General features: G+C 40.7%; 1 protein-coding gene and 1 long non-coding RNA gene across 2 annotated transcripts in view; one reads left to right on the forward strand and one right to left on the reverse strand.

Annotated features, from left to right (window-relative positions):
• NSG2 (neuronal vesicle trafficking associated 2) overlaps positions 1 to 19162 on the reverse strand; it is a 58871-nt gene extending 39709 nt beyond the window's left edge. The window contains exons 1-3 of the mRNA XM_077895500.1: positions 18998 to 19162; positions 17936 to 18086; positions 1348 to 1431 (exon numbers count right to left, since the gene is read on the reverse strand). Coding sequence (XP_077751626.1) covers positions 1348 to 1431; positions 17936 to 18064 — 213 coding nt within the window. The 5' untranslated portion in view covers positions 18065 to 18086; positions 18998 to 19162. The remainder of the gene's footprint in view (positions 1 to 1347; positions 1432 to 17935; positions 18087 to 18997) is intronic.
• Positions 11073 to 11910, forward strand: LOC144311856 (uncharacterized). The gene is made up of 2 exons (XR_013377356.1): positions 11073 to 11129; positions 11618 to 11910. It is a non-coding gene; the product is annotated as an uncharacterized LOC144311856 (long non-coding RNA).
• Positions 19163 to 24010: the final 4848 nt, after the last annotated feature.

Raw genomic sequence — 24010 nt, forward strand, 5'->3', positions numbered from 1 at the left:
TGCTCAAACCCAGATTTAGCAGGGAGATAGGGAAGGACAGGAACAGACCAACATGTTTATTCATGTACACCCTCCAGTTCCCAGATACCCAACCAAAGGCTGTTTTCACTTTCAAAGCCCCCAGTCATGGCTGACACTAAAGAGCTACTATTTGTTGTGTACTTACCATGTACAGATCGAAGTGCTTTGCATGACTTCTGTACTGCACCCTCACAGCCACCCTTCTACTACCTCCATCTGATAAATGAGGTTTGCAGACTTGTGGTGGCCACTTGGCTGGTATGAGGTGGAAAGAGAGCTCATACCCAGTCAGACTGCTCCAATATCCATCTAAGGAACCACTTGTTCTAGTAAAACCATGGCTGATTGGCTGATTTTGCCTCCTAAGTATCTTTTAGGTCTTCCCATGTCTCTCCATCTGTTCACCATCCTTGTTCAAGCCACCGTCTCTACTTAGACTATTGCAGTAACCTAATAGTCTCCCCACATTCCCTCTTGCCTGCTACAGTCCACTGGCCACATAAAATCCAACATGCTTTATTTAAAACCCAATTAAGTCATCTCTCTCCCCTTCTTGAAGTCCTTCAGAGGCTTCCTTTATGCTTCTAGCATACAACTCAAATTCCTCCATATAGTCTACAAAGCCTAGAACTGTCTGTTTTCTGCCTACTTCTATGGTTTCATATTTGCCTACTCTCTATCCCCTTCTAGAGCCTAGCCTCACTGCCTTTATTCTTATTCAGAGTTGAGATCAGCCTCAGGGCCTTTGCACAAGCCGTGCTCTTCTCAGCCACCTAAGTGACTTTTCCAGGGTACTTCCTTGAGGTTTCTCCTTTTGTTCTTGTAGAGCATGTTTCATGACTCCTTCATGAGACTTACCACAGTGATACATATTTATCAGTTCTCCTAATGACCCCTCCACCAAGAAATAGATGGTCAGCCGTTTGGGTTTTTTCCATTAAGAAGTCAGGTTTTTTCCCCCTTTGTCTTTTTTATATTTTGTTACAATCATCCACTGACTAAAATTTGAGGGTTTTAAAAATACATTTCTGTCATATTTCCTGGAGATTTTGATGGAAATGTAGAGAGATAAGGACAAGAGAAAAAGAAGAAAGGAGGCACATTTATCAATCATCAAATTATCTGAGCATTCCAGAGCAGAAGTAGTACTCAAGAGGCAGAGCTTTTGTTATCTGATTAGACTCAGTGACCCAGACAGTGTGACCTCAAGAAATCCTCTAGAAATATCCTAAATAGAAATAGCAGTAGCACCTGCTCTACTAGTGCCAGGAGTCTTGAGCTGGCTGAAGCCAGCCTTATCTTTACAATTTGCATAAAGACACTGACCGTAAATTCGGCGATTTTCGGCACCCGGAACTTCCCTTTGTTCTTCTGTTCAGGCTGATACTCTGTTCTTGTCTTCACAATCACCTGAAATGTTCAACCAGTGTTAGCGCAAATGGAAACTTGAAACACTTCTTGTTTTCTTTTCTTTTTTCTCAGTAACTGGAATTTTTGTACATTGCATAAGGATCAGAAAACAAAGAACTTCCCTCTCAAACACACAAGAAAGCAGAGAGTTCAAATTACCCATACTTCCCCATTCCAACAGAGATAAACACAGGTGACAATTTGGGTCACACTTGTCCAGATGTTTTTATATGCATATAGATGCATATATTAGATATGTGTGTGATATTTATATAAATGTATTTTCTTTTTATACAACAGATTCATACTCCATGAATTACAACCTACTTTTTAAAAAGATTTTATTTATTTATTCATGAAAGACACAGAGAGACATAGGCAGAGACACAGGCAGAGGGAGAAGCAGGCTTCCTGGGAGCCCAATGTGGGACTTGATCCCCAGACCCTGGGATCACGCCCTGAGCCAAAGGCAGAGGCTCAACGACTGACACCCAGGTGTCTCAAACTACTCTTAACATATAACAACATACTAGCATTTTTTATGTAGACAAATACACAATTGTATTTTGCCTTTTAATGTAGCATATTTCACCCTATGCATATGCTACAATTAATCCAGTAACTGTGTTGTTGAACATTTAGGTTGTTTCCACAGTTTGGGTTATGTAAACAAGTTATGATGAACACCTTGTAGCTCAACCTTTATACATATACTTAATTCCAATTTGACTTAGAGACTTGCACAGATAAAAGCATAAAGGTCTTTGAATCTTTTGTATCATCTTACTTTTTCTAAACTTTTCTAAAGTCTGAATATTTTGCAGAGGTGGTTAATATCTTATCAAGATACTCTGTCAACCTGCCAAGACATTTATGGAACTCCAGCCCACTGTGTAGGCAAAGTGGAAGAAAAAAGAACCTGACAGATAATCAATAACCATGGCCAAGTGCCACAGTGTCGGGGTAACACAGAAGCTGTCTGAGACTCAGGGACTCACCTGTAAAATATGGGCAATAATCATAATCATAATCCCTATTTAACAAGGTTGTTTTGAGGGTTAAATGAGATGACAATTGGTAATATTTTTGTAGTTACTTATTATGTGCCAGAACTAGATCAAGCACTTCATATGCTTTTATCTATATACCACTACTATTTCCATTCTTCTGACAAGGAAACTGAAGCTTGGAGATACTAAAATACTTGTCCAAGGTCACAGCTAAAAGGAAGCGGTCTTCTAACCATGATCACTCTTACTTTTCACTGAAGTTTAATTTAACTGAATCTTCACTGAAAACTCCCACCACGTGTTCCTGGAGATAGCAGTCAAGTGTACTGACTCAAGCAAAAAGTTCTCCAATGAAGAATATTCTTTATGTCTTTGAGGCATGCCATTGACTAAATGTAGCTCAAAAAGGAAAGGGTTAGGGAAAGGACTACTATTACTGAACATCTCCCATGTGGCATTTAAATATGTTGGTTCAGGAGGCTTGGGGATCAGCCCATCTAGCTGATCCCTTCTCTCCTGCCCCATCATCTAGAACCCATTTGCAGATGTAAGGTCTGCTCTTGTGTCCTACCCCTCTCTGTCATCTGCTCCTCCTAAACAACAGAAGTGAGCCCTGGCTCCTTCAAATAGGGAAGTGGGGGGTAGCCAATTAAGGGTGAGGTTTTATGGGAGGTGAGGTGGGTTGTTCTGTTATTTTTATTTTCTTTCTATCTCCTATTCCAAAGAATAGGAAAGCAGAAGCCTCTTTGCCACAAGTAATAAAAATAAGTCTCATGCTTTGCAAACTTACCACATAGCAGGCACTGAACGTTTGACATGCAGATCCCACTTAATTATATCTTATGCGGCAGACACTGATACTGTTAGTACTGTAGGAAGGTGTAAGGGTATGTACTGGGTTTGAACAGTAGTTTCACTATAAAGCCTTCTGTGTCTTTGTTTTCCCATCTATAAAGTGGGACAATAAACACAAATACCTCGTTGCATTGCTGTAAGGCTTAAATGAGTTCATACAAGATAAGCACTCAGACCATTCAATAACAAATGCTTATTTGAACACTGCCTCTTAGTGCTGCCAAATTTTCTTCCATGGATATTCAAAGCAGATGTGGAATGGAGCCTGGCCTGCACCTGTCAGCCTGTAGGTCCTCCCTACTCAGTCCATCAAGAGCAACACGAGAACTTCTCAAGAATAATGCTGTTCAAGCATGCTCCTGACCTCCTTGTCTGGGGAAAAAAAAAGGTAGGGAGTGATGGATGAACAAAAGTTAACTGAGTGAAGGGAGCTAGGGTGGCTCAGTCAGTTAATTGTCCTACTCTTGGTTTCCGGTCAGGTCATGATCTCAGGGCCCTAAGATTGAGTCCTACATTGGGCTCTGCACTCATTGGAGATTCTACTTGAGATTCTCTCCCTCTCTCCCTAAGCCTGCCACTTCTAAAATAAAAGTTTACTGGGTAAGAAAGCCAAGGAAAGACATTTTCTGCAAAGTGAACCACATGGCCAAAGAAAGAAAAGTGTGACATAACGTAGTCTACAAGGTTTGCTATTTGCTGTCATGTAAACTTCCATGGGTATGCAAGAATCAGGAATTAATGTAGCTAAGTAAGCAATACTTACAGCATAGCCCACAGGCTAGATATTTATATTACTGCCTAAGTAAACATTCTGGGAAGGGCCAAATGGAGTAACGTATGTATAGATATGTTGTGAACTTAAAGGCTATTCTACAAATTTTAAGGATTCAAAATATTTTGGATAGCACTAGATCAACTGTCAGGTTATAAAGTGGTACAGAGGGGATCCCTGGGTGGCTCAGCAGTTTAGCACCTGCCTTCGGCCCAGGGCATGATCCTGGAGTTCCGGGATCGAGTCCCACATCAGGCTCCCTGAGTGGAGCCTGCTTCTCCCTCTGCCCGTGTCTCTGCCTCTGTGTGTGTGTGTCTCTCTCATGAATAAATAAATAAAATATTTTAAATAAATAAATAAGGTAGTATAGAAAATGTAGATGTCTGATCATTCTGAATCCACATTTTTAGAAAATATTCACAAGTTGAGAATTATAATTTCTTTTCCCTATTTCTCCATGTTGTATGTATGTATATATTTGATAGGTATGTGCGTGTATATATTACAATGCATCTCAGTATCCATTTCTATGCAGAGGTAATTTCCTGATCAGTGTGTCATGTGATCCTAAGCCTTGGGGCAATAACTGCCTTTGCCTTTTATGGTAAGTAGCATTCTCAGATAGCCCCCCAAGCTCCCACCCCAGTGCAAATGTCCAGCATAGTCTTCTCCGTCAAGACTGTGGACAGGATAATTGTATATGATGGCATAGTCACCCCCACAATTACATTAAGCTATTATAAAACTCTATCATAGCAGACTGGAGAAGGATTCTCCTGATGGCCTTGAAGAAGTAAGCTGACATGTTACAGGAGGGCCATGTAGCTGGAACCTGAGGGCCGACTCTAGATGCTGAAAGTAACTTCAGCTGAGCCAGGTCATTCAGGACGATGGGGACTTCAGTACTACAACCACAAATAACTGAATTCTGCCAACAACCTCAGTGGGCTTGGAAGAGGACACTGAGTGCCAGATGAGAGGGCAGCCTGGCCAATGCCTTGACTTCAGACCCCTGAGACCCCAAGCAGAGAAAACAGCTAACCTGTTCCTGGACTTCTGACTACAGAAACTACAAGGTAATATATTTGTGCTGTTTTAAGACATCACATTTTTGGAAATTTGTTGTACCATGACAGAAAACTGATATTCCTTCCCACATTGTCAAGTCCATCTTGACCATCAACCGTCTCTGTGATTGATCCTTTTGCCACTAGATCTTTAGCCACCAGATCTCAGGCATCAACACACCACACAACAAATGTTAAGAAGCATTTGCTTCTTAGTCCTTCCCTCTGCCCCTCAATTTCTATAAACATTTTTTCTAAAGCTTCCCCAAAAACTCAAAAACATCTTCATCATTCCACATAAATTGAAAAGACCCTATGCATAGCTGACATTTTGAGACAGGTGACAGAACTTTTAAAATATGACTGTCAGAATGAGACAATGAATAATCATTACAGGCAACATCATTCTAATTATCCTATTAAACATTTTGTGGTTGCTTCCCTAACATCCATTTAGATCAAAAGTCCCCAGATATTCCTTTTGGGAAATCACCACCGCCCTTTGTGTGGCAGCCATGTGGTTTGGTGAGATTGATGCCTCCCTTCATGATAGGAATGGTCCCTAATTAGGTTAAGCCAATCAGGGCATACTATCCTTTTGATCACAAAATTTAATTAACTCAAAGTTTGGACCAATTAGATACAAGACAATATTGACTAAGAACATGGGGAAAGAAGCCTCCTTGCTCTTTATGGGGGTTCCCAAAGAGCATGTTCTTCCTCTGCTTGGTGTGGTGAGGACTTGAGTTCTAAAACGTCTGTAGAAATTTCTGACACAATAAGGAGGAGCCAAGATGAAGACAAATGTGGCATATGAAAGAGGGTAGAGCCAAGAGAAACCGAGAGAAATGGAGATGGACCCTGATGACACACTGCCCTCTGGATCACACCTTGCCTGAAGTCCACATTGAACTCTGCAGTTTTAGGGTCAAATACATATTTTGGGGGCCCTACTCCAATTTGGGTTAGGTTTTCTGTTATATGAGGTAAAAAGTTCTATCTGATAAAAATGTGGTCCAAGAAAAATGAACTAAAAAGCTATTAGACTTTAGTAAGATGGCCAAATACTAAATAAGCTTAAAAAAATCAGTAGATTCTTTGGTGCCAGAAAAACAACAACAAAAACAAAAACAAAAACAAAAACCTCAAATATTGTAGGTCCACCAAAAAATACAAATAAAAATATTCATAGCCATTTTTTTCATAATATCCCAGAACTGAGAACAATCCAAATGTCCATTAATAGAATGCATAAATTGTGGTTTATTCATAAAATGGAATGCCACGCACAAGTGTGAATCTTACAAACATTACCTTGAAAAAAAGAAATATGACACAAAATTTTTTGTATATGATTTCATTTAAATCAAGTTCCAAATATATACAGAAAAATTTACATATTAATTATTTATATAATTTATATACAATATTTATAATAAATACACAAATAACTGTAATATGTGTGTGTGTGTACTTACTATTTCTTTTTAAAGTATCTCATTTACCACTTGCAGTAATGGAGGGCTGATGAGTTTAGGCAGAATTAGGGTCACAGCCTTCCTTTGAATCCATGTCCTGCTTTGCCTGAACCCTTATGGCAGGCTGCTTATGCCCTGAGTGACTTTCTAATGGTTATTTTTATTTTAGAACCCCACTCCTCAAACCACCAGTTCAAACACAGGCCACAGGTCAAGTGGGTACCTGACCCAAGTTGGTCCTCAGTCTTTTCCTCCTCTCTTTAGCTAAGCCACATTTTCCCCCAAAGCAACCCAAGTTGCTACCCAATATCTTCCCTTCCCTCCTAAGGACATGTTAGCTCATTAGAACCCTATCTCCACATCAAAAGCAGGTCTTTGCCCATTGCCTAGAGCAAGTAGACAGTCCTCTGGTATCTTCTTTGATCTCTCAGTAGTAGGCTTGTTTGCTCCCTACCCCTTTAGATGTCCTTCTCCCTTGGGTCCATAGCCATATCTCTCTTGGTTCTCCTGTTCACTGACCAGCTCTCTTCAATTTCCCTTTCAAGATCCTCCCTTTCTGCTTGACCTCTCAATGTTAGAATTTCTCAGGGTGAGGTCATTGGCACACTTCCCTCCTACATGTACCCTCTGAGTATTCACACTCCCATTACTTCTAAGTCCATCCTTATCCTTTTAACTTAATTCAGACCTCAGCCAGCATTCAGATTACCCTACTGGACATTTGCCCTTGGACCAACCTCCCTAAATATACCACATCTGCAGCAAAGCTCTTGGGTTCCCAGATCCATCTGCCCCTCAACATTTCTTCCCCAAGTCACCCCCCCCCCAAATAGCAGCATTATCTATGCCAGTGCTTATGTCAAATCAAATATAGGAATTCTTCCATGACTCCTCCCCTCCCTTCACTCTCCAAATCCACATCAGTACCAGCTCCTGTTTCTCAGAAACTTCTCTCAAATCAACCCATCTGTCCAGTCACACTGCCACCACGCTAATTCAGAACACTGTGATGTTTCCATGAATGGTTTCTCTGGCCAGCTTCTTGTTTCCATTCTTGCCTCCCCAAATTCAGGGAAAAGAATTTTCTAGACCAAGGGAACCGCATATACCAGCACACATTCAGAAAACACTCAGGAGGCTGGCATGTGGAGGAGCCACAATGAGTGATTTTGAGTGGCCACAGCACAGGGCGGGTGAAGTGAGGGGGTAAACAGAGGCTCTGAATGCCATACCAAGCATCCTAAAAGATGAACCAGAAAGCAGTGAAAAGCCAAGGAAGGATTATAAACCACAGAGTGGCTTTCCAGATGTATATTACAGGTAATGGTTAAGCCTCTGGCCACAGTGAGATACACTGAAAAGATGTAGAGAACTGGAGAAATACTGTAGAAATACTGAGAACTGTAGAAATAACTACAGAGTTACTGGAATCAACCAGATATTGGGCATGTCATGAAATTTGGTGTTCTGTTCCCATGGAGGGGAGCCAGAAACATTTCCCTTCTATAAAAGAAGATATGGCAATAGTCACTTTTTTTTTAGTACTATGAAGGGAAAGCATGAGAAATGTTAGCCAATCATTAATTATACCTTGGAGGAATCAGCTTACATAAGCAAAGAAAGAGAGAAGAGAAAATATATTTGCAATGAAAGGCTCTATTCTCTGCAGTTGGAAAAAAAAAAAAAAAAGTAGGGAAAAATGGAGTCCTAAGCTCTTACTAACAGAAATGAGGGAGGAGTGGAGAGAGAAGAGGAAAAATTTGTTTCTACTCTTTTTATCATTTAAAGTGGAGTTTTACAAATATTTGGAAAAATGAACCTCCAGATTTTCAAATACCATTGTGGATGTGGGCAAAGATATAAATTTGTTTTCTTTTCGTATTTTGACATCAGTCCCCATTGTCCTGTCAGTGGCTGATATGAAGAACATAATTTAACATAATTGGCATTGTGAAAATGGGATAAATTATTCATCCCAAAAGGACCCCTCATCTGGATATATTCCCCCTTCACTGGCAAGGCCAGATAATACATGGTGGTTCAGATGGCACAAAGTACAGATCATAAAAATTTAAAATACTACTTCCCAGGATTATCAATAATGAAGAGGTTCCCACATGGAGAGGCCCCAGGATTGGCAAGAACAATAAATAAAAGTGCAGAAGTGCTGACAAGGAGCAAGATTGTATTTTTATGAGCTGGACTTGCACAGGCCAAAAATAGATCTAAGCTGTATTCTGCAGCTCATCCCTGCAGCTAAGAGAGAAGTTCAGAGCAGGACAATGAATCTGCTGAGCACCTACTATGTGCCAGGCACTGTTCTCAGGGCCCCCCTGATCTGTTCTCAGTTAATTCTCATAATTCTCCTCACAATGTTTCCAGTCTTTATGTATCTCCTTTAAAATCATTATTACTCCATTTCTCAAATGAGACAATTTAGGCTCAGAAAATTCAGTCACTTGCCTATGATCAAATGACTTATAAGCGGTTGAACTGGCAGTTCAAACTCAAGATTACCCTGCTCTTTCCTATCATTGTTTTAAAATTGGTACCCAGGAGCACCTGGGTGGCTCAGTCCGTTAAGCATCCAGTGCTTGATTTCAGCTCAGGTCATGATCTCAGGGTCATGAGACTGAGCCCACCATCAGGCTCTGTGCTCAGCATGGAATCTGCTTGAGATTCTCTTTCTCCCTCTGACCCTCTTCTTTCTCTCCCCCCACCCCAGAACAAATAAAATCTCTAAAAAAAATTAAAATAAGATAAAATAAAAATGAATACCCACTATCACTGTGCCAAGTTTTATATCCTATATCACTGGAAACCTCTCAATCACTCGGAATGGGAATGATTACCCTCATTCTACAGATGAGGAATCTGAGTCTTAGAGAGCAGAAATGACCTCGTAACCTCAACACAGCTACTAAGAAGCAGAGCCAAATCTTGAATCTAAGCTTCTGGCTCAGATCCAAGTGCCACCCACAAGGAATGTCACCATTCAAGAATTATCACACTCAAACCCTGATCTTGTGGCACCTGGCACATAAGAAGGGATCCATAAATACTGTTGAATGAATGAATCCTATCTCTAAAGAGACAAGTTGGCCAGATGGAGTCTGAATACTTAGTTGGGAACCTTCTCCCATTTCCCCTGCTTACCTCTCAACCCATACTCCACCTTTTTTGGGTTTGAGTCTTTCTCTGGGCCCTCAAAGTTTGGTAAGGGCCCAAACATAGGGTAAAATGTCAGTGCTCATAGGACATTAGTGGTAGTATTGTCCAATCCCATTAACTCACAGATGGGGAGATGGGAGCCCAGAGAGCAGAAGGGATTTGCTACAGATCACACAGCAAGATTGGGTCAAAAGCAGGACTCTAGTAAGGAACTGCTCACTCCCAGACGAGGGCTCCTTCCACAGGATCAGATATCTTTTCCTTGTTGGGCATTTACTCTTCAGCAGCAGAATGGAAGGTGGACCAGTATGGCCTTAAATGCACCAGCCAGCCCACTAAGTCTATGATTGTCCAACTGCATGGCAGAGCATAGTGTGTGGAGAGATGAGAGACTCTCTGTATGGTCCTCTACAGGGGAGAGGGAGTTCTAGCTTCTGCTCTGAGTGGAAACTAGACACCTAGGCTGGAATCTTTATAGTAGAGCTCCACACATCTGCCTCTGGGCCTGTCCTCTGTGGTCCAGAGGCCCAGCCCACTTCACTGCTCAGCACTCCTCATGACCTATACTCTCCACAAACAATGATCCTGATTCTGGGACCGAACTGATGAGAATGGTGATAAGCAACAACAGTAATAACAACAGTCTTGCACTATCATCTACTCTGTCCTAGACACTGGGGTGAACACTCGACATACATTTTCTCATTTCACCCTTAAAACAGTTCTTAGTAGAAGAGATTATTGTCCTCATTTTAACAGTGAGGAAACAGAGGGACAGTGGTTAATAAACCTGCCCAGGGTCACACAGCAAGTAGTGGTAGAGTTAGGGTTCAAATTCAAGGTGCAGTACTATAATGCTTTCCCTTACATGCAGGGACACCAGCTTGCTTTGTTTGAGTGTGAGCAAGTCATTTCCGTGCTTTAAGACTGTCTCACCATCTGTGAGAATGGGCGTGATTTACTTTGAAGTAGAAAATTTGATACATGCTCATGGTAAAAAAAAAAAAAAAAAGGTATGAAAAATATGGAATGGAAATCTTCAAACAGGCTATCCCCCAACTCCTATCCCCCTACTTCCTCAACATTTAATGATTTCTTGTGCAGGTCCAAAATTGTTTTATGAATGATAAGTACAAAACATACACACAGACATGTTTCCACAAATGGGATGACTCCATGCCATGCTCTTTAAAGCTGTTTTAACAGAGCGGTGTGTCTGTTGCTCCTCCCACATTAGCATAAGCAAGAATGCTTCATTCTCCTAGCAACCACTTAGTATTCCACATCCGTGCGCTAGAGTTCATCTAACCAGCCCAGTCGCATGGAACATTCCAGTTGTTCACAGGTTTTCTTTATATATAAGCCTTTGCATACTTGAAAAATATACCCATCGGGTAACTTCTTACCAATAGGAAACATACCAATTGATGGTACATATAGTTTAAGTTCTATAAACAATGTCAAAACACCCTCTGCAAAACATTGCACCAAATTATATAACCAATAAGAGTGTATTGAGAAGATCTGCTTTGCCTCGGTGCTAGCAACACTAGGCATTATCAAATGTTGTGCGGTGGGTTTGCTTGGTTGTTTTTTACCAATCTAATAGGTAAAAAGTTATCTTTTATTTAAAATTATATTTTTAAATTAAAAAGAGTTTGAAATAGGCTTAGTGGCCATTTTTATATCTATTTGTTGGAATTGCCTGGTCAAAGTCTTTGCCCCAATTTGTGGTGATTTATAATCTGTCTCTTGAGAGTGTCTGAAGAGCAGAACAAGGGGGCTCTGTGAACCTCAAATCTGCAGAGATGTGCATTTTCTGCTTCTCCCTAGGGAATGGCTGAAAGTTCTCTGATCCTGTGCTTTAGGGAGGAAAAGAACCCTCTGATAAAGCCACAAGAGAAGCCAAGAAGGTACACAGGATGTGATGACAAGAGAGGCATCTCCTCTGGCCACACCTGTCCAGGTTCACCCTGTCAAATCCCTGTACCTTAGAAACCTCATTTCTGGCATGTTTCATTTTTACAGTCATCTTCTGAAATGCGAACTTCTGGACACATATTCTGGATGCCCAGTGAAATACAGAAACTATATCAATAAAGCACCATCTGTGTTCCATAAGACAATTTTCATGCTTTTTCCTCACAATAGCCTGATAGGTAGATATTATGCTCATTTTACTGCTGGGAAAAAAACAAAGCCCAAAGATGCTAAGTGACTTGCCTAAAGTCACACAGTAAGTAAATAGCTTAGCTGAGATCTGAACCCAGGCCTCTAGGACTGCAAAGCACATGTGGTTTACCATGCAAAATACAAAGTGTATCAAACCTCAATACTGGATACCCAAACATCTGCAATCTTTTCTTCCCACAGGCAGGTAAGCCAATCTTATCCAGGACATGTAAAGACTTAGTAATCAGTAAAAAGGAAAGGGATATTTTCCCAGAGCTAGGTTGCTGGCTTGCCAAATACATGATTCATCTGGGGCTTTGCCAAGGTGGGGTTGTGCCCATTTGTGGCTTGCTTTCCGCAGACCTGCCACCCATTAGTTGGCATCTCCCAGCACACCTGTGTGCAGATCTTGGCTGCACTGTTTTCTTTTAGGTGTCCTGGGACAGCATTTCACCTCTCTGAGTCTGTTTCTGCATCTGTAAAATGGCAATAATTGGTTGTAAGGTTGCAACCTTACAGATGGGTTGTAGGACATCTGGGTTACTGCAATCACTTAGATACACCAAAGGAAACAAGGCCCCAAAAGCATGTCCCTGAATTTGGTATCTGTAGGATGATATTCTGGCTTTTCAAGAGCTTATGTTCATGGGCTGAAAAAGTAACCCAACTTCTTAGATTCAAGTCTATTCCCACATCTGTCAAGTGGAGAAACTAAGCTCAGCTTTAGGCTCTGCAAGGGACAGGGAGCCTTGTTCAGCCAGCATTTCCCACTGCCCACTGCATGCCAGCCAGGATGCACAATGAGGCAGAGCCAGGGCCTTCAGGTCTAGTGGGCAAATCTCCTCACACCCAACCAGACACCAAGTCAGCCTAAATTCACCCACCTCCCCATTCCCACTGCCACTGCCCTAGTGCCCACCACCACCACCTCCTTCATGAGTGTGGCAGTGGTCTTCTAGGTGACTTCCCGCCTTTCAGTCTTTTCCCTTCTTCTACCACTCATGGTGGGCATGCTGCAGGAAATACAGTCACTTCTGTCTTGGAGAAACTACTCTGGTGCTGCAAGGGGGCTACACTAGAAGGAATGAGGAAGAGGAGACCAGGAGATTCAGCATGAGTCCTTCATCGCTAGGGTGGCCCACAGCAGCCAGAGGAATCTTCCTTAAATAGAAATTTGATCCCATCACTCCTGCTTTAAACCACTTCAAAAATATACACTGAGTCCCCCATGAACTGGTGCCCACCTCACTTCATCATCTCTGTCCTTCACTCAGGGTGACCAGCCCACCTGCTTTCCTGCTATTCCTCCAACTCCCTCAATGCCTGTCCACATCCTGGACCCTATGTTCCTATTCCCTTTATCACCCATCTTCCAGGTCTCAAGCAGGGCTCCTTCCTCAGGATGACCTCCCCAACTAGTCTCCAACATAATTAGGCCTCTTGAGTCTTATCCTCTCTCACATCACAGCTCTGTATTCTTTCCTAATAGCCTTTCTCGCAGCTTGTGTCTCTATATGGCTGTCTGTATAATGGATAATTTGAAGTCTCTCCTCCCCATTGGACTGAAAGCTTCATGAAAGCAGTGGCCACATCTGACTTTTTATGTCTGGATATGGATAGCCTGGTACAGTGCCTCACGCATAGAAGGTGCCCAACAAGATGTGCTGGATGAGTGAGTGAGTAGATACCTTCCATGGTGATAAGTAAACCATAGGTATAATTATAGGTGGCCAGGGAAGGTGCTGCCATCTGAGCTAGGTTTTAGGAAGATCAGTACTGGCTTAACAGACAGGCAAGGGGTGACAAGGACATTCTAGGAAGAAGGAATAGCATGTTCAAGGAGGAGGGAGCATGAACCACCCTGGAAAGTGTGGAAAATTCTAAGGCAGAATTTCTCAACCTTGACACTGTTGACATTTGGGGCAGGATAATTCTTTCAGTTTGGAGGGGGGATGTGTCCTATGCACTGTGGGATATTTAGCAGCATTCCTAGCCTCTACCCACTAGATGCCAATAGTGCCCCCCCCCCTAAAGTTTTCACAACCAAAAATGTCTCCAGACATTGTCAAATGTCCCTTGAAGGAAAAAAATCATCCTCCACTTCTCTGGGTAGGTTTGACATGCTAGTGTTCAAGGTATAAGTGGGAGCAGTGGGAATAGAAGCCAATAGGGCAGATAAGGATTTCCCAAGGTAAATATTTGGGATTGTAGCCTGTGGAGATGACTGAAAAGGGTTTCCATGGGAGAGAGACCCGGTCCCAACTCTGGGGATGCTCCCTCACAGGATGCAATGTGGAGGATTTGATTAGAATGATAGCAGAGGTGGGCGGCAGGCCCATCTCCTCTCCTGAGGCAGCCACCAACCCCTCCAATACTGGACAGGGAGGGAGCATTGGAGGTTAGGATGTTCTCTCTGGAGTATCATACCCAGACCCCACCAACTGGTCCAGGGAGTCCAAGGAGGAGTGTGGCCACAGATGAGGGGTATAGAGTTTGAGAAAGCACTCTTAGAGGTGGGAGGCTTCTTGTTATTGAGGGCAACACAGTGCAGTGGGGAAAACTGGGGTTTCAGGTGCACTGGGATTCCAATGTTAGCTCTCTCATTTCATCTGTGAAGCTGGGGCAAGTCACTCCATTGATCTGAGAGCCTCAATTTCCCTATTAGTGAAATGGGTGCACTAAACTCCCTTCACAGGGCCATTGGGAAGATTAAGTGAAACAACAGCCATGAATGCCTTGTGTGGCCCATTCCCAGGCCAGCACAAGGACTTCAGACTTGCTCATTTCTCCATTTGGCCTCCAAAAAGGTTTTCCCCCTAAGGCTCACAGACTCCATACTAAAGCACATTTGGTGATCAAATCTAAAGATGATTAACAGTATCACACACTAAGCATACTCTGTATTTTACATTATGAAAAAACCCATAATTTAACATTGGGGTCAAATATACTTCTTTCTGATGAACACTTTGGCTTCAAACACTCACCACCTGACTGGAACCTAACCCAAAAACTGATGACTGTGTCAGGACTCACATCACCTTCCCTATGACCTGTGATCTGAGTCCCAATATTCTTATCCCCACTTTATAATGAGGAGACTGAGGCAATTTAGGAAACTCATTTCAAGTCATTAGCCAAGGTAAAAACAGTAAAAGTTGGGGCAGAGATGTGAACCCTCCTAGAGAGGTAGCTTCAGCGTCTCTGCTGCTAACTATGCATTTGGAGGACCCATTTGGCTGCTTGAGTGGAATTCACTTCTAACACATCTGTTCTAATGTCAGGGTAAAATTTGTTTACTCTTGTAAATATTATACAATCAAAATACTAGTACAGAAAATCACTACTAGAGTTTCCCACTCAGAGAAGAGAAGACAGAGGACTGAGGGAGAAGAAACAAGTCACACAAGTCTCACCATGGGTTGGCAACTGAGCTCAAGCTAAAGCCCAAGTCTGTGGACTCCCAGGCCAGCTGGCTCCTTGTTCCTGCTGAAGTGGAAGTTTCTGGAACAACACTGCCTGGGTTCTGTGTTCTCTAGGGATTGCCAGAATGCTTACTATGTGCTTTGGGAAGTTACTTTTACCACTCCATGCCTGAGTTTTGTCATTTTTAAAAATTGGATTAAAATAGCAATTCCCTTATTGGGTCTTAATAACTACTGAAAGGGTGAAAAAACGCATGCACACACATGTGCACGCATGTACATATGGCTTAGAACAGAATCTAATACTTAGGAAGCACTTGAAAATGATCATCATTATTCTTTTATAGTTACTTTTGTGCCAGGCACTTTACATATGAGGCCATATCTAACTTTGTTCAGACCACTGTTGAGGCAGGGATGATCATCCCTACTTCACAAGGGAGGAAATGGTGGTGCCTAGTAGGACGACTTTGTCATGAACATCAGAAAGAGTCTGTAATGTACCCTTGTGAGGATGTGTCCCTGTAGGGATTTGCATCTTTTGGGATGCGTTGCTTTCCCTTTCCATGCATGCAGGTCCTCAATATATTTGTCTTTCAGGCTTTGGGATAGCTTTTTGGTACATCTGGACTGGGAACTCAGTGGTTATTATGTCTTTTCCTCTCTAAAGAAGAGGAAGTCCTCGAAGGCAAAAGGATGGGATGGGGGGAGTAAGGGGAGATACATCTGGATGACTTGCAGTGTGTCTAAGGATAGGGGAGGGGTGATCTCACCACAATCCCTTTTCCTTGCACACCTTTTAGGAACATAAAGATCTTCCAGGCTGTAGCTGTTGGCAGAAGGATAAAGAATCTTCCTGAAACCTCACAAAACCTCAAGAAAATATCCTCCTGCTCCTCCTCAATTTCTGTTATACCTGGGTTCAAATTCCAGCATTGCCACTTACTCCTTCTGTAAGCTTGAATAACTAACCAAATTTCTCTGATCCTTCGCCTTTTCACCTATAAATTTGAGTGCATAATCCCTGACTCCCCTGTGGAAATGTGCATCCAGCGCAGTGGTTCTCAACTTTGCACACATGAGTCACCTGGGGGGATTTAATTAATACTGATGCCTGGGTGTCACCCCCAGAGCTCTGACATAATTGTTCTGGGGAGTAGCCTAGATATCAGGATTTTCAAAGGCCCCCTCAGGTGATTCTAATATGCAACCAAAAACTAAGAGCATCTGCTATATGCATAGCAGATACCTAATTAATACATTAATACTGGTTTTTTTCACATTTCTTTAGTGTTAGGTCCTGTTCACATTTTATTTTTAAAAGCTTTATCAGTCTCACAGGATGGCTCAAAGATTCTTTATTTCTGCCACCCCCATACACATTCTCATATTGACAATCTCCGCACTTTCAAAACAGATGACTCAATCCCCAGCCAATCATCCAGGCCCTTTATCTAGCTTTGGCTCCTCTTCTGTTCATTGGATAGAGCCAATTGGTTAAGACACACAATGCCCTCCTGGAGATGCCAATGAGAAAATCAAATAGATGGAATGATCCATTGTTTGCTCTTCAGCCAGGGAACTCCATCATTTACCTCCAAATCTATCTCTTGCCGTATGCAAAAGCTCACATTATAAAATCTCAAGTTCTTTCAACTGGATCTCACACAATAATGTTTCTCCCAGCTCTGTCCATGGGATAACTTTTGTATCCGTGCCCACCTTTATATAAATGCCCACCTCCATTCTTCATGGACTACTCCCATGTCAGGAGATGTGCCATCAGCCAGTCATTCATTTCCAGCCACGCCTCCCTAAAAACGCTCTACTCTAGTCACGCTATTTCTCAAAAGCTCTCCATGCTTTGCATATGTCTTAAATGTCTTTTCCTCCTATGGTCTATCTGGAAGGTTTTTACTCACCTTTACAAGCCAAATTCAAATGTTCTTTTCTGCAGGTTACCTAACCTGTTCCTTCCAGTCCCCTCCCACCCCAACAGAATGTAATTGTTTTCACTCTTATGCTCTCATAACCTGTGAAATTCTCAGGTATAACATTTACCCTGATGCATTATATTATGCATTATACAGAGTAGGGATTTTGTAATTTGTCTTTTCATAACTTGTAGCACAGGGATATGGCCTTAGCAGGTGCAAACTAAATGCTTGTTGGACTGCATCCAATTCTCTGTCCTCAAATCTATACCACTGAATTCCTGAAACACCTCCCCCAAATAATCAAGACAATTATCTCTGTCATCATCTACAAGCTTATTAGTATTCATCTGCTATGATAAAACTTTAACAAAGAAAGGTGAATTGTCTTGCCCATGTATGTATATGTGAACAAAAATTGAGTAAACACTTACCATAAACCTGAAATAACACAAGAGATGTCATGTCTCTGAAAGGAATGACTACATTTTATAGGAAAGGAGACATATTTGGCTGAGGGTATGAGAGGATTTGGGGAGGTGGAATTTTTGCTGCTTTATTTCCTGAGATGGGAGGTGGGGAGCATGAGGGTCTGATGGGGAAAAGAGCAACTGCTTTACCTTTTCCGGAGCAGGCAGCTGTAAGTGGTTAACCTCCAAAGGAGTGATGAGAGGGACGGTCTGGAAGCCATCCTCAACCGAAGGCGGCTTGGTTCCCTTCTCACTGGGGTTACTGTTCAGCTTCACCATCCTTATGCCTTTCTTCCCAGACCTAAGACAAGCAGTGGAGTTCTAGTTACAGTGGGAGGTGAGGCAGGGAAAGAGAAGGCTGATGACAGAGAAAACAGCAGCGTTCTCAACGGGTCCACTCGGCTTTCAGTGTAGAGATCAGTCATCTATCTATCCTCTGCTAGATTTCTTGACATGAAACTCATTATCCAGTGAAACTTCTTTCATCATCAAAATATGCCACCTTCCCATGGGGTTCAATAGCCCTCAAATTCAGGAAACTCAAGGAAAATCCCAGACTTACACAAACAATATACAAGCTTTCAAAAAAAAAAAAAGACATTAGAGCTAATACAGTTATATAACCTCAGTGAAAAGCTAATTCTTACTGAAAAATTAAATCCTATTATTCTGGGTCACCCTGCTGTACGATAAATTTCACCTTACCACCACACCTTACCCCCTTGCTATTTTATTATGCTAGCTTTTCTTCAGCCATCTCCCTAAAACACAATAAATACATTAAATGTCTCTATGTGTACTGTACCCTTTCACATGAAATGTAAGTGGTACAGGAGAGACAATTTCATAAAACAAAACAAAACAAAAAGGTTGTCTTGAACCTGATTCTGTTATTCAGCCATGGAATGCCTCCATTTCCTCAATAGTGAAGGGCCTTTTTTTTTTTTTTTTTCTTCCATGGAAAGTTAGCAACCCCCATATTGCAAGATTGCCAACTAAATAAACAAATCACATTTATTTCTCTCAAGCTCCTTTGGAAGTCAAACGGTGCTCCCACCCCACCCTTATGAAGCCCATACAACTGAATTTCTCTTGTCAATCCTGCTGATGGAACATTATTAGGCAAAATAGGATTGTTGTGGAGGTGAAAGGGATGGTAAAGGGTCGGAGGATATTAAGGAGTGATTATAGCAAAAACAAATGCCTACTTACTGTGCTGCACTCTTGGGGGGTCAGAGCAGATTCAAGCCAATTTGAGGAGGAGGAGGACGACCAGGAGTCCTCCCTCCTCAGCCCGAGCTTGTGGTGCTGAAAGGACAGCGCCTTGCCTGTGTCTGGATTGGGAGTTTCTGAGAGCGAGGCGCGAGCGAGAGGAAGAGCTCCTGGCAGCTGCCTGCCTGCTCCCTCGCTCGCACCCCCTCCCACCGGGGAACGGGCTCCCACACCATCTGTCATCTGGCACCACCTGCTGTTTCTCATGCATGGCCACAACCAGGGCATGAGACAAAATGGTTTCAAGAAAGTGGGAGGGATTCTGGCAATAATAATAATAATAACAACAACAACAACAACCATATAATAAGCAATCTTTCAGTCTTTAGAAAAAAAGAGGAAGGAGACATATTCATTAGGAGAAGGGACCACCTTTTAAAATCTTCCAGAGCAATATTATAAAACCCAAAATGGTTCAGGACCTGCACTGTGCTCTGACCTGAAGTAAAGGGGAAACTATATTTATTGAGTATATCCCATGAAGCGGGCACTTTTCCAGGCTCTTTCAGACTATTTCCTTCATTTGCAAAATGTGATAGGGTTAGTGTGAGGTGTGAATGTGGTAACAGCTCAGAGGCACATGGCTAGCACTGCATGTGAGAAGCTACTATTCTCACAATACCACCATAATCACACAGGTCAGCTAAGGTTGCACAGCTGGTATAGCACCATGAGCTGGAATTTGAGCCTGGATCCATAGCCACTGATGTTTTCATGCAGTTCACAACTTTTTATGGCTTCCAAGTTGGTGTCTGGAATCAGGGGAGGAGAAGTCCTAGTGTCAGCTCTATGAAGTTCTGACTGTGGAGATCTTGGACATTTTATATTCCCTCTCCAAGCCTCCATTTCTTTATCTCTGATATGGGAATAATAATACCTTCCTTGCAGAGTGGTTGTGAATAAGATGAGACTGTGCTCAGGGAAACCTCTTTTAACTCAGAGACAGGGTTCTGAATGGCTGAATTATTTCACCTCTGGGGATTGCCCTTACACTCTTGGAATCCTTTGAGATTAAGACTACTGCCACAGGTTTCTCCTCACTGTGATTCAAATCACTGTTGGTCACTTATCCCCAGCTGCAGTGATGTTTATGATGCACGTCATAAGATCCAGTGGTTTTGGTATTAGTAATAGCATTCTCTTTCACTTTCAAAAATATCCTGGTTCCCATGATAAATTGTTTGGTCACCTAAATTAGTGCTCACATGATGAGCATACATTCTACTGGCTAAAAAGCCAGAAGAAAACATGCTTTTATCTGTATTGTTCAGTAATGAAATGGACATGTATGTGCATGTATGCGTGTGTGTGTATGTATGTATGTGTGTGTGAGTGTGTGTAAACAGAAATGCTTCTGAGACAGTAAAGTCTATAACATATCAGACCTGTACAGGGTACTATCAATAGAGGTATGTATATATATGAGAGGAAGTTACTCTAATATTAGTTTCTCATTTTCTCCTTTCCAAAGACCAAGATGATTTTCAGGTGCAAGCATAATCTAAGGACAACACAATGTAGACACCTACATGGAGTCAATTGTGAACATTTTTGTTCAATTTAATTATTTCTGCCTCCAGAGGGGGAAAAAAAACCTTCACACAGCTATGGGTAATTCACAAGCAGAAATCAACACTTTAATAACTCCGAGCCAGAGATCCTGATAGTTTAGTAAAAAAAAAAAAAAAAAAAAAAAAAGGTCCAGGAGAAGTGTCTGTCTCATGGCAATAAGGAATCCAAGCTTTTGGGTAAGTGAAGCCAGGAGAGAGGCTGCAGGAAGAAACAGGGGGCTGGAGTGATGTGAGAAAATCCCTTATGGGAGAATATGATATTGAAAGGTGCTTAATATAATAGACTATTATTCTCCTATTGAGTTCTGGGAAACATGCTTGACAGTGAAAACACAAATAGGACATTTTTATGAGGTTTTCCATGTGTAGATGTAATATATAGCATAACTGCAACAAAAAGAAGAGAATATAAAGGGGCCACTACAGTAGTAATGTATCTGTACTCTACACGGTAAATTACTGATTCCCACTGAACAGTGAAAAATTAGTTATGTCTATTCCCCATAATAACCAAAAATATACAAAGATAAGGTCAAAACTGCAATAAAGAAATATAAATGGAATACTAAAAAAAATAAATAAATCCAAAAAAGGCAGAAAGGAAAAACAACAACAACAAAAACAAAGGAAATAAGCAGAAAACAAATAATGAAACAGTAGACTAAATCCAAACTTAACATTATCATTCAGAGTTCATAGTCTGCATTAGAGCTCACTCTTGGTGTTGTACATTCTATGGATTTAGACAAATGTGTAATGTCTCCACCATCAGACTATCACACAGAATAGGTCACACTGCTGTAAAATCCTCTGTTCTTCACCTGTTTATCCTTCCCACTCCCCTAATCCTTAGCAACCACCGATCTTTTTATTGTCTCCATAGTTTTGTCTTTCCAGAATGTCATGTGGTTGGAATCATATCATAAGTTGCATTTTATTATGTGAAAGAACCAATCTTTCACATAGTAAAATGCATTTATGTGTCTTCCATGTCTTTTCATGGCCTGCTAGATCATCTTTTTTTTAGCACTGAATAAGATTCCATTGTCTGGGTGTTCCACAGTTTATCCACTCGCCTACTAAAGGACATTGTAGTTGCCTCCACATTTTGGGAATTATGAATGTGGCTGCTAAAAACATTTGTGTGCAGGTTTTTGTGTGGACATAAATTCCCGACTCCTTTACGGAAAAACAAAGGAGTCCAATTCCTGTATCATATGATAAGAGTATGTTCAGTTTTATAAGAAACTGCCAGACTCTGTTCCAAAGTGTACCATTATGCATTATGCATTCTCATTCACGCAATGAATGAGAATTCCTATTACTCCATATCCTTGCCAACATTTTGCATTGCCAAGTCTCTTGAATTTGGCCATTTTAATAGGTACAGAGTAGCATCTCATTGTTGTTTAATTTTCATCTCCATGATGACATATGATGTGGAACATCTCATTTGCTTATTTGCCATCTATATATCCTCTTTAGTTAAGTGTCTATTAAGGTCTTTGGCTCATTTTTAAAAATAGGTTTTCTTATTGTTGAGTTTTAAGAATTCTTGTATATTTGGGGTAATAGTCCCTTATAAAAAAACATATCTTTTGCAAATACTTTCTCCCAGTCTGTGGCTAATCTTTTCATCCTTTCGAGAGTATCTTCTGCAGAGCAGAATTTTTTTTAATATTGATAAAGTCCAGCTTATCAATTATTTCTTCCGTGGTTCATGCCTTTGCTGTTGAATCTAAAACACCACCACCAAACACAAGGTCATCTAGATTTTCTCTTATGTTATCTTCCAGGAATTTTATAGTTTTACATTTTACATTTAGGTCTGTGATCCATTTTGAGTTAATCTTTGTAAAGTATGGAAGGTCTGCATCTAGATTATTTTGCATGTGGACATTCAATTGTTCCAGCATCATTTGTTGAAAAGACTCTCTTCTGTCCATTGAATTGTCTTTGCTCTTTATCAAAGATTGATTGACTATATTTAGGCTTATTTCTGGGTTCTCTATTTTGTTCTCTTGGTCTATTCTTTCTCCAATAACACATTGTCTTGATTATTGAAGATTTATAATAAGTCTTGAAGTCAGATAGTGTCAGTCTTCCAACTTTGTTCTTCTTTTTCAATATTGTATTGACTATTCTGGATCTTTTGCCTCTCTATACAAACTTAAGCATTAATTAGTTGATATCCATAAAATAACTTGCTAGGATTTTTATTGAAATTACATTGGTCCTATAGATCAATAGAAAATCTGGCATCTTGGGAAAAATTGACACATTTACAATATTGAGTCTTTTCTATCCATGAACATGGAATATCTCTCCATTTTTGAGATCTTCTTTGATTTCTTTCATCATATTCTTGTTTTCCTCATATATTTGATATATTTTGTTAGATTATTCTCTAGTATTTAATTTTTTTGGTGGTACAGTAAATGGTATTGTATTTTTAATTACAAATTCTACTTACTCATTGCTGGTGTATAGGAAAGCATCTGACCTTTGTATATTAACCTTGTATCTTGCAACTTTGCTATAACTACTTATATTAGTTCCAAGAGTTTTGTTGTTGATTCTTTCAGATTTTCTACAGAGACTCTCATGTCATCTATGAACAATTTTATTTCTTCCTTCCCAATACGTATTCCTTTTATTTCCTTTCCATACCTTTATTGAATTTTATAGGACTTCCTATAAAGTCCTATGTTTAGTTTCAGTGTGACACTGAAACATAGTTATAAGATATCCTTGCCTTGTTCTTGATTTTAGTAGGCAAATTTCCAGTTTGTTGCCATTAAGTATGATGTTAGCTGTTGGGTTTTTTTTTTTTTTTACAATGTTCTTTATCAAGTTAAGAAGTTCCCCTCTTGTCAAAAGTTTTTAATCATAAATGGGTGTTGAATCTTGTCAGATGCTTTTTCTGTACCTATTGAAGTGAATATGCAATTTTTCTTCTTTAGCCTATTAATGTGATGGATTACATTAAGTGATTTCCAAATGTTGAAGCAGCCTTGCATACCTGGGATAAATGATTGCATATATAATTAGTTGTGTGTATAATTGTTTTTATACATTATTGGATTCATTTTGCTAATATTTTGTTGAGGAGTTTTGCATCTATAATCATGAAAGATATTAGTCTGTAGTTTTCTTTTGTAATTTCTTTGTCTGATTTTGCTATTACGGTAATGCTGGACTTACAGAATGAGTTAGGATGTTTACCCTTTGCTCCTATCTTCTGAAAAGATAGATAATTGACATGATTTCTTCCTTTAATGTTTGGTAGAAATCATCATTGAATCCATCTGGGCCTGGTGCTTTCTGTTTTGAAAGGTTATTAATTATTGATTCCATTTCTTTAGGAAATACAGATTTATTC

The sequence above is a fragment of the Canis aureus genome, chromosome 4 (genome assembly GCF_053574225.1).
Source record: "Canis aureus isolate CA01 chromosome 4, VMU_Caureus_v.1.0, whole genome shotgun sequence".
Taxonomy (NCBI): domain Eukaryota; kingdom Metazoa; phylum Chordata; class Mammalia; order Carnivora; family Canidae; genus Canis; species Canis aureus.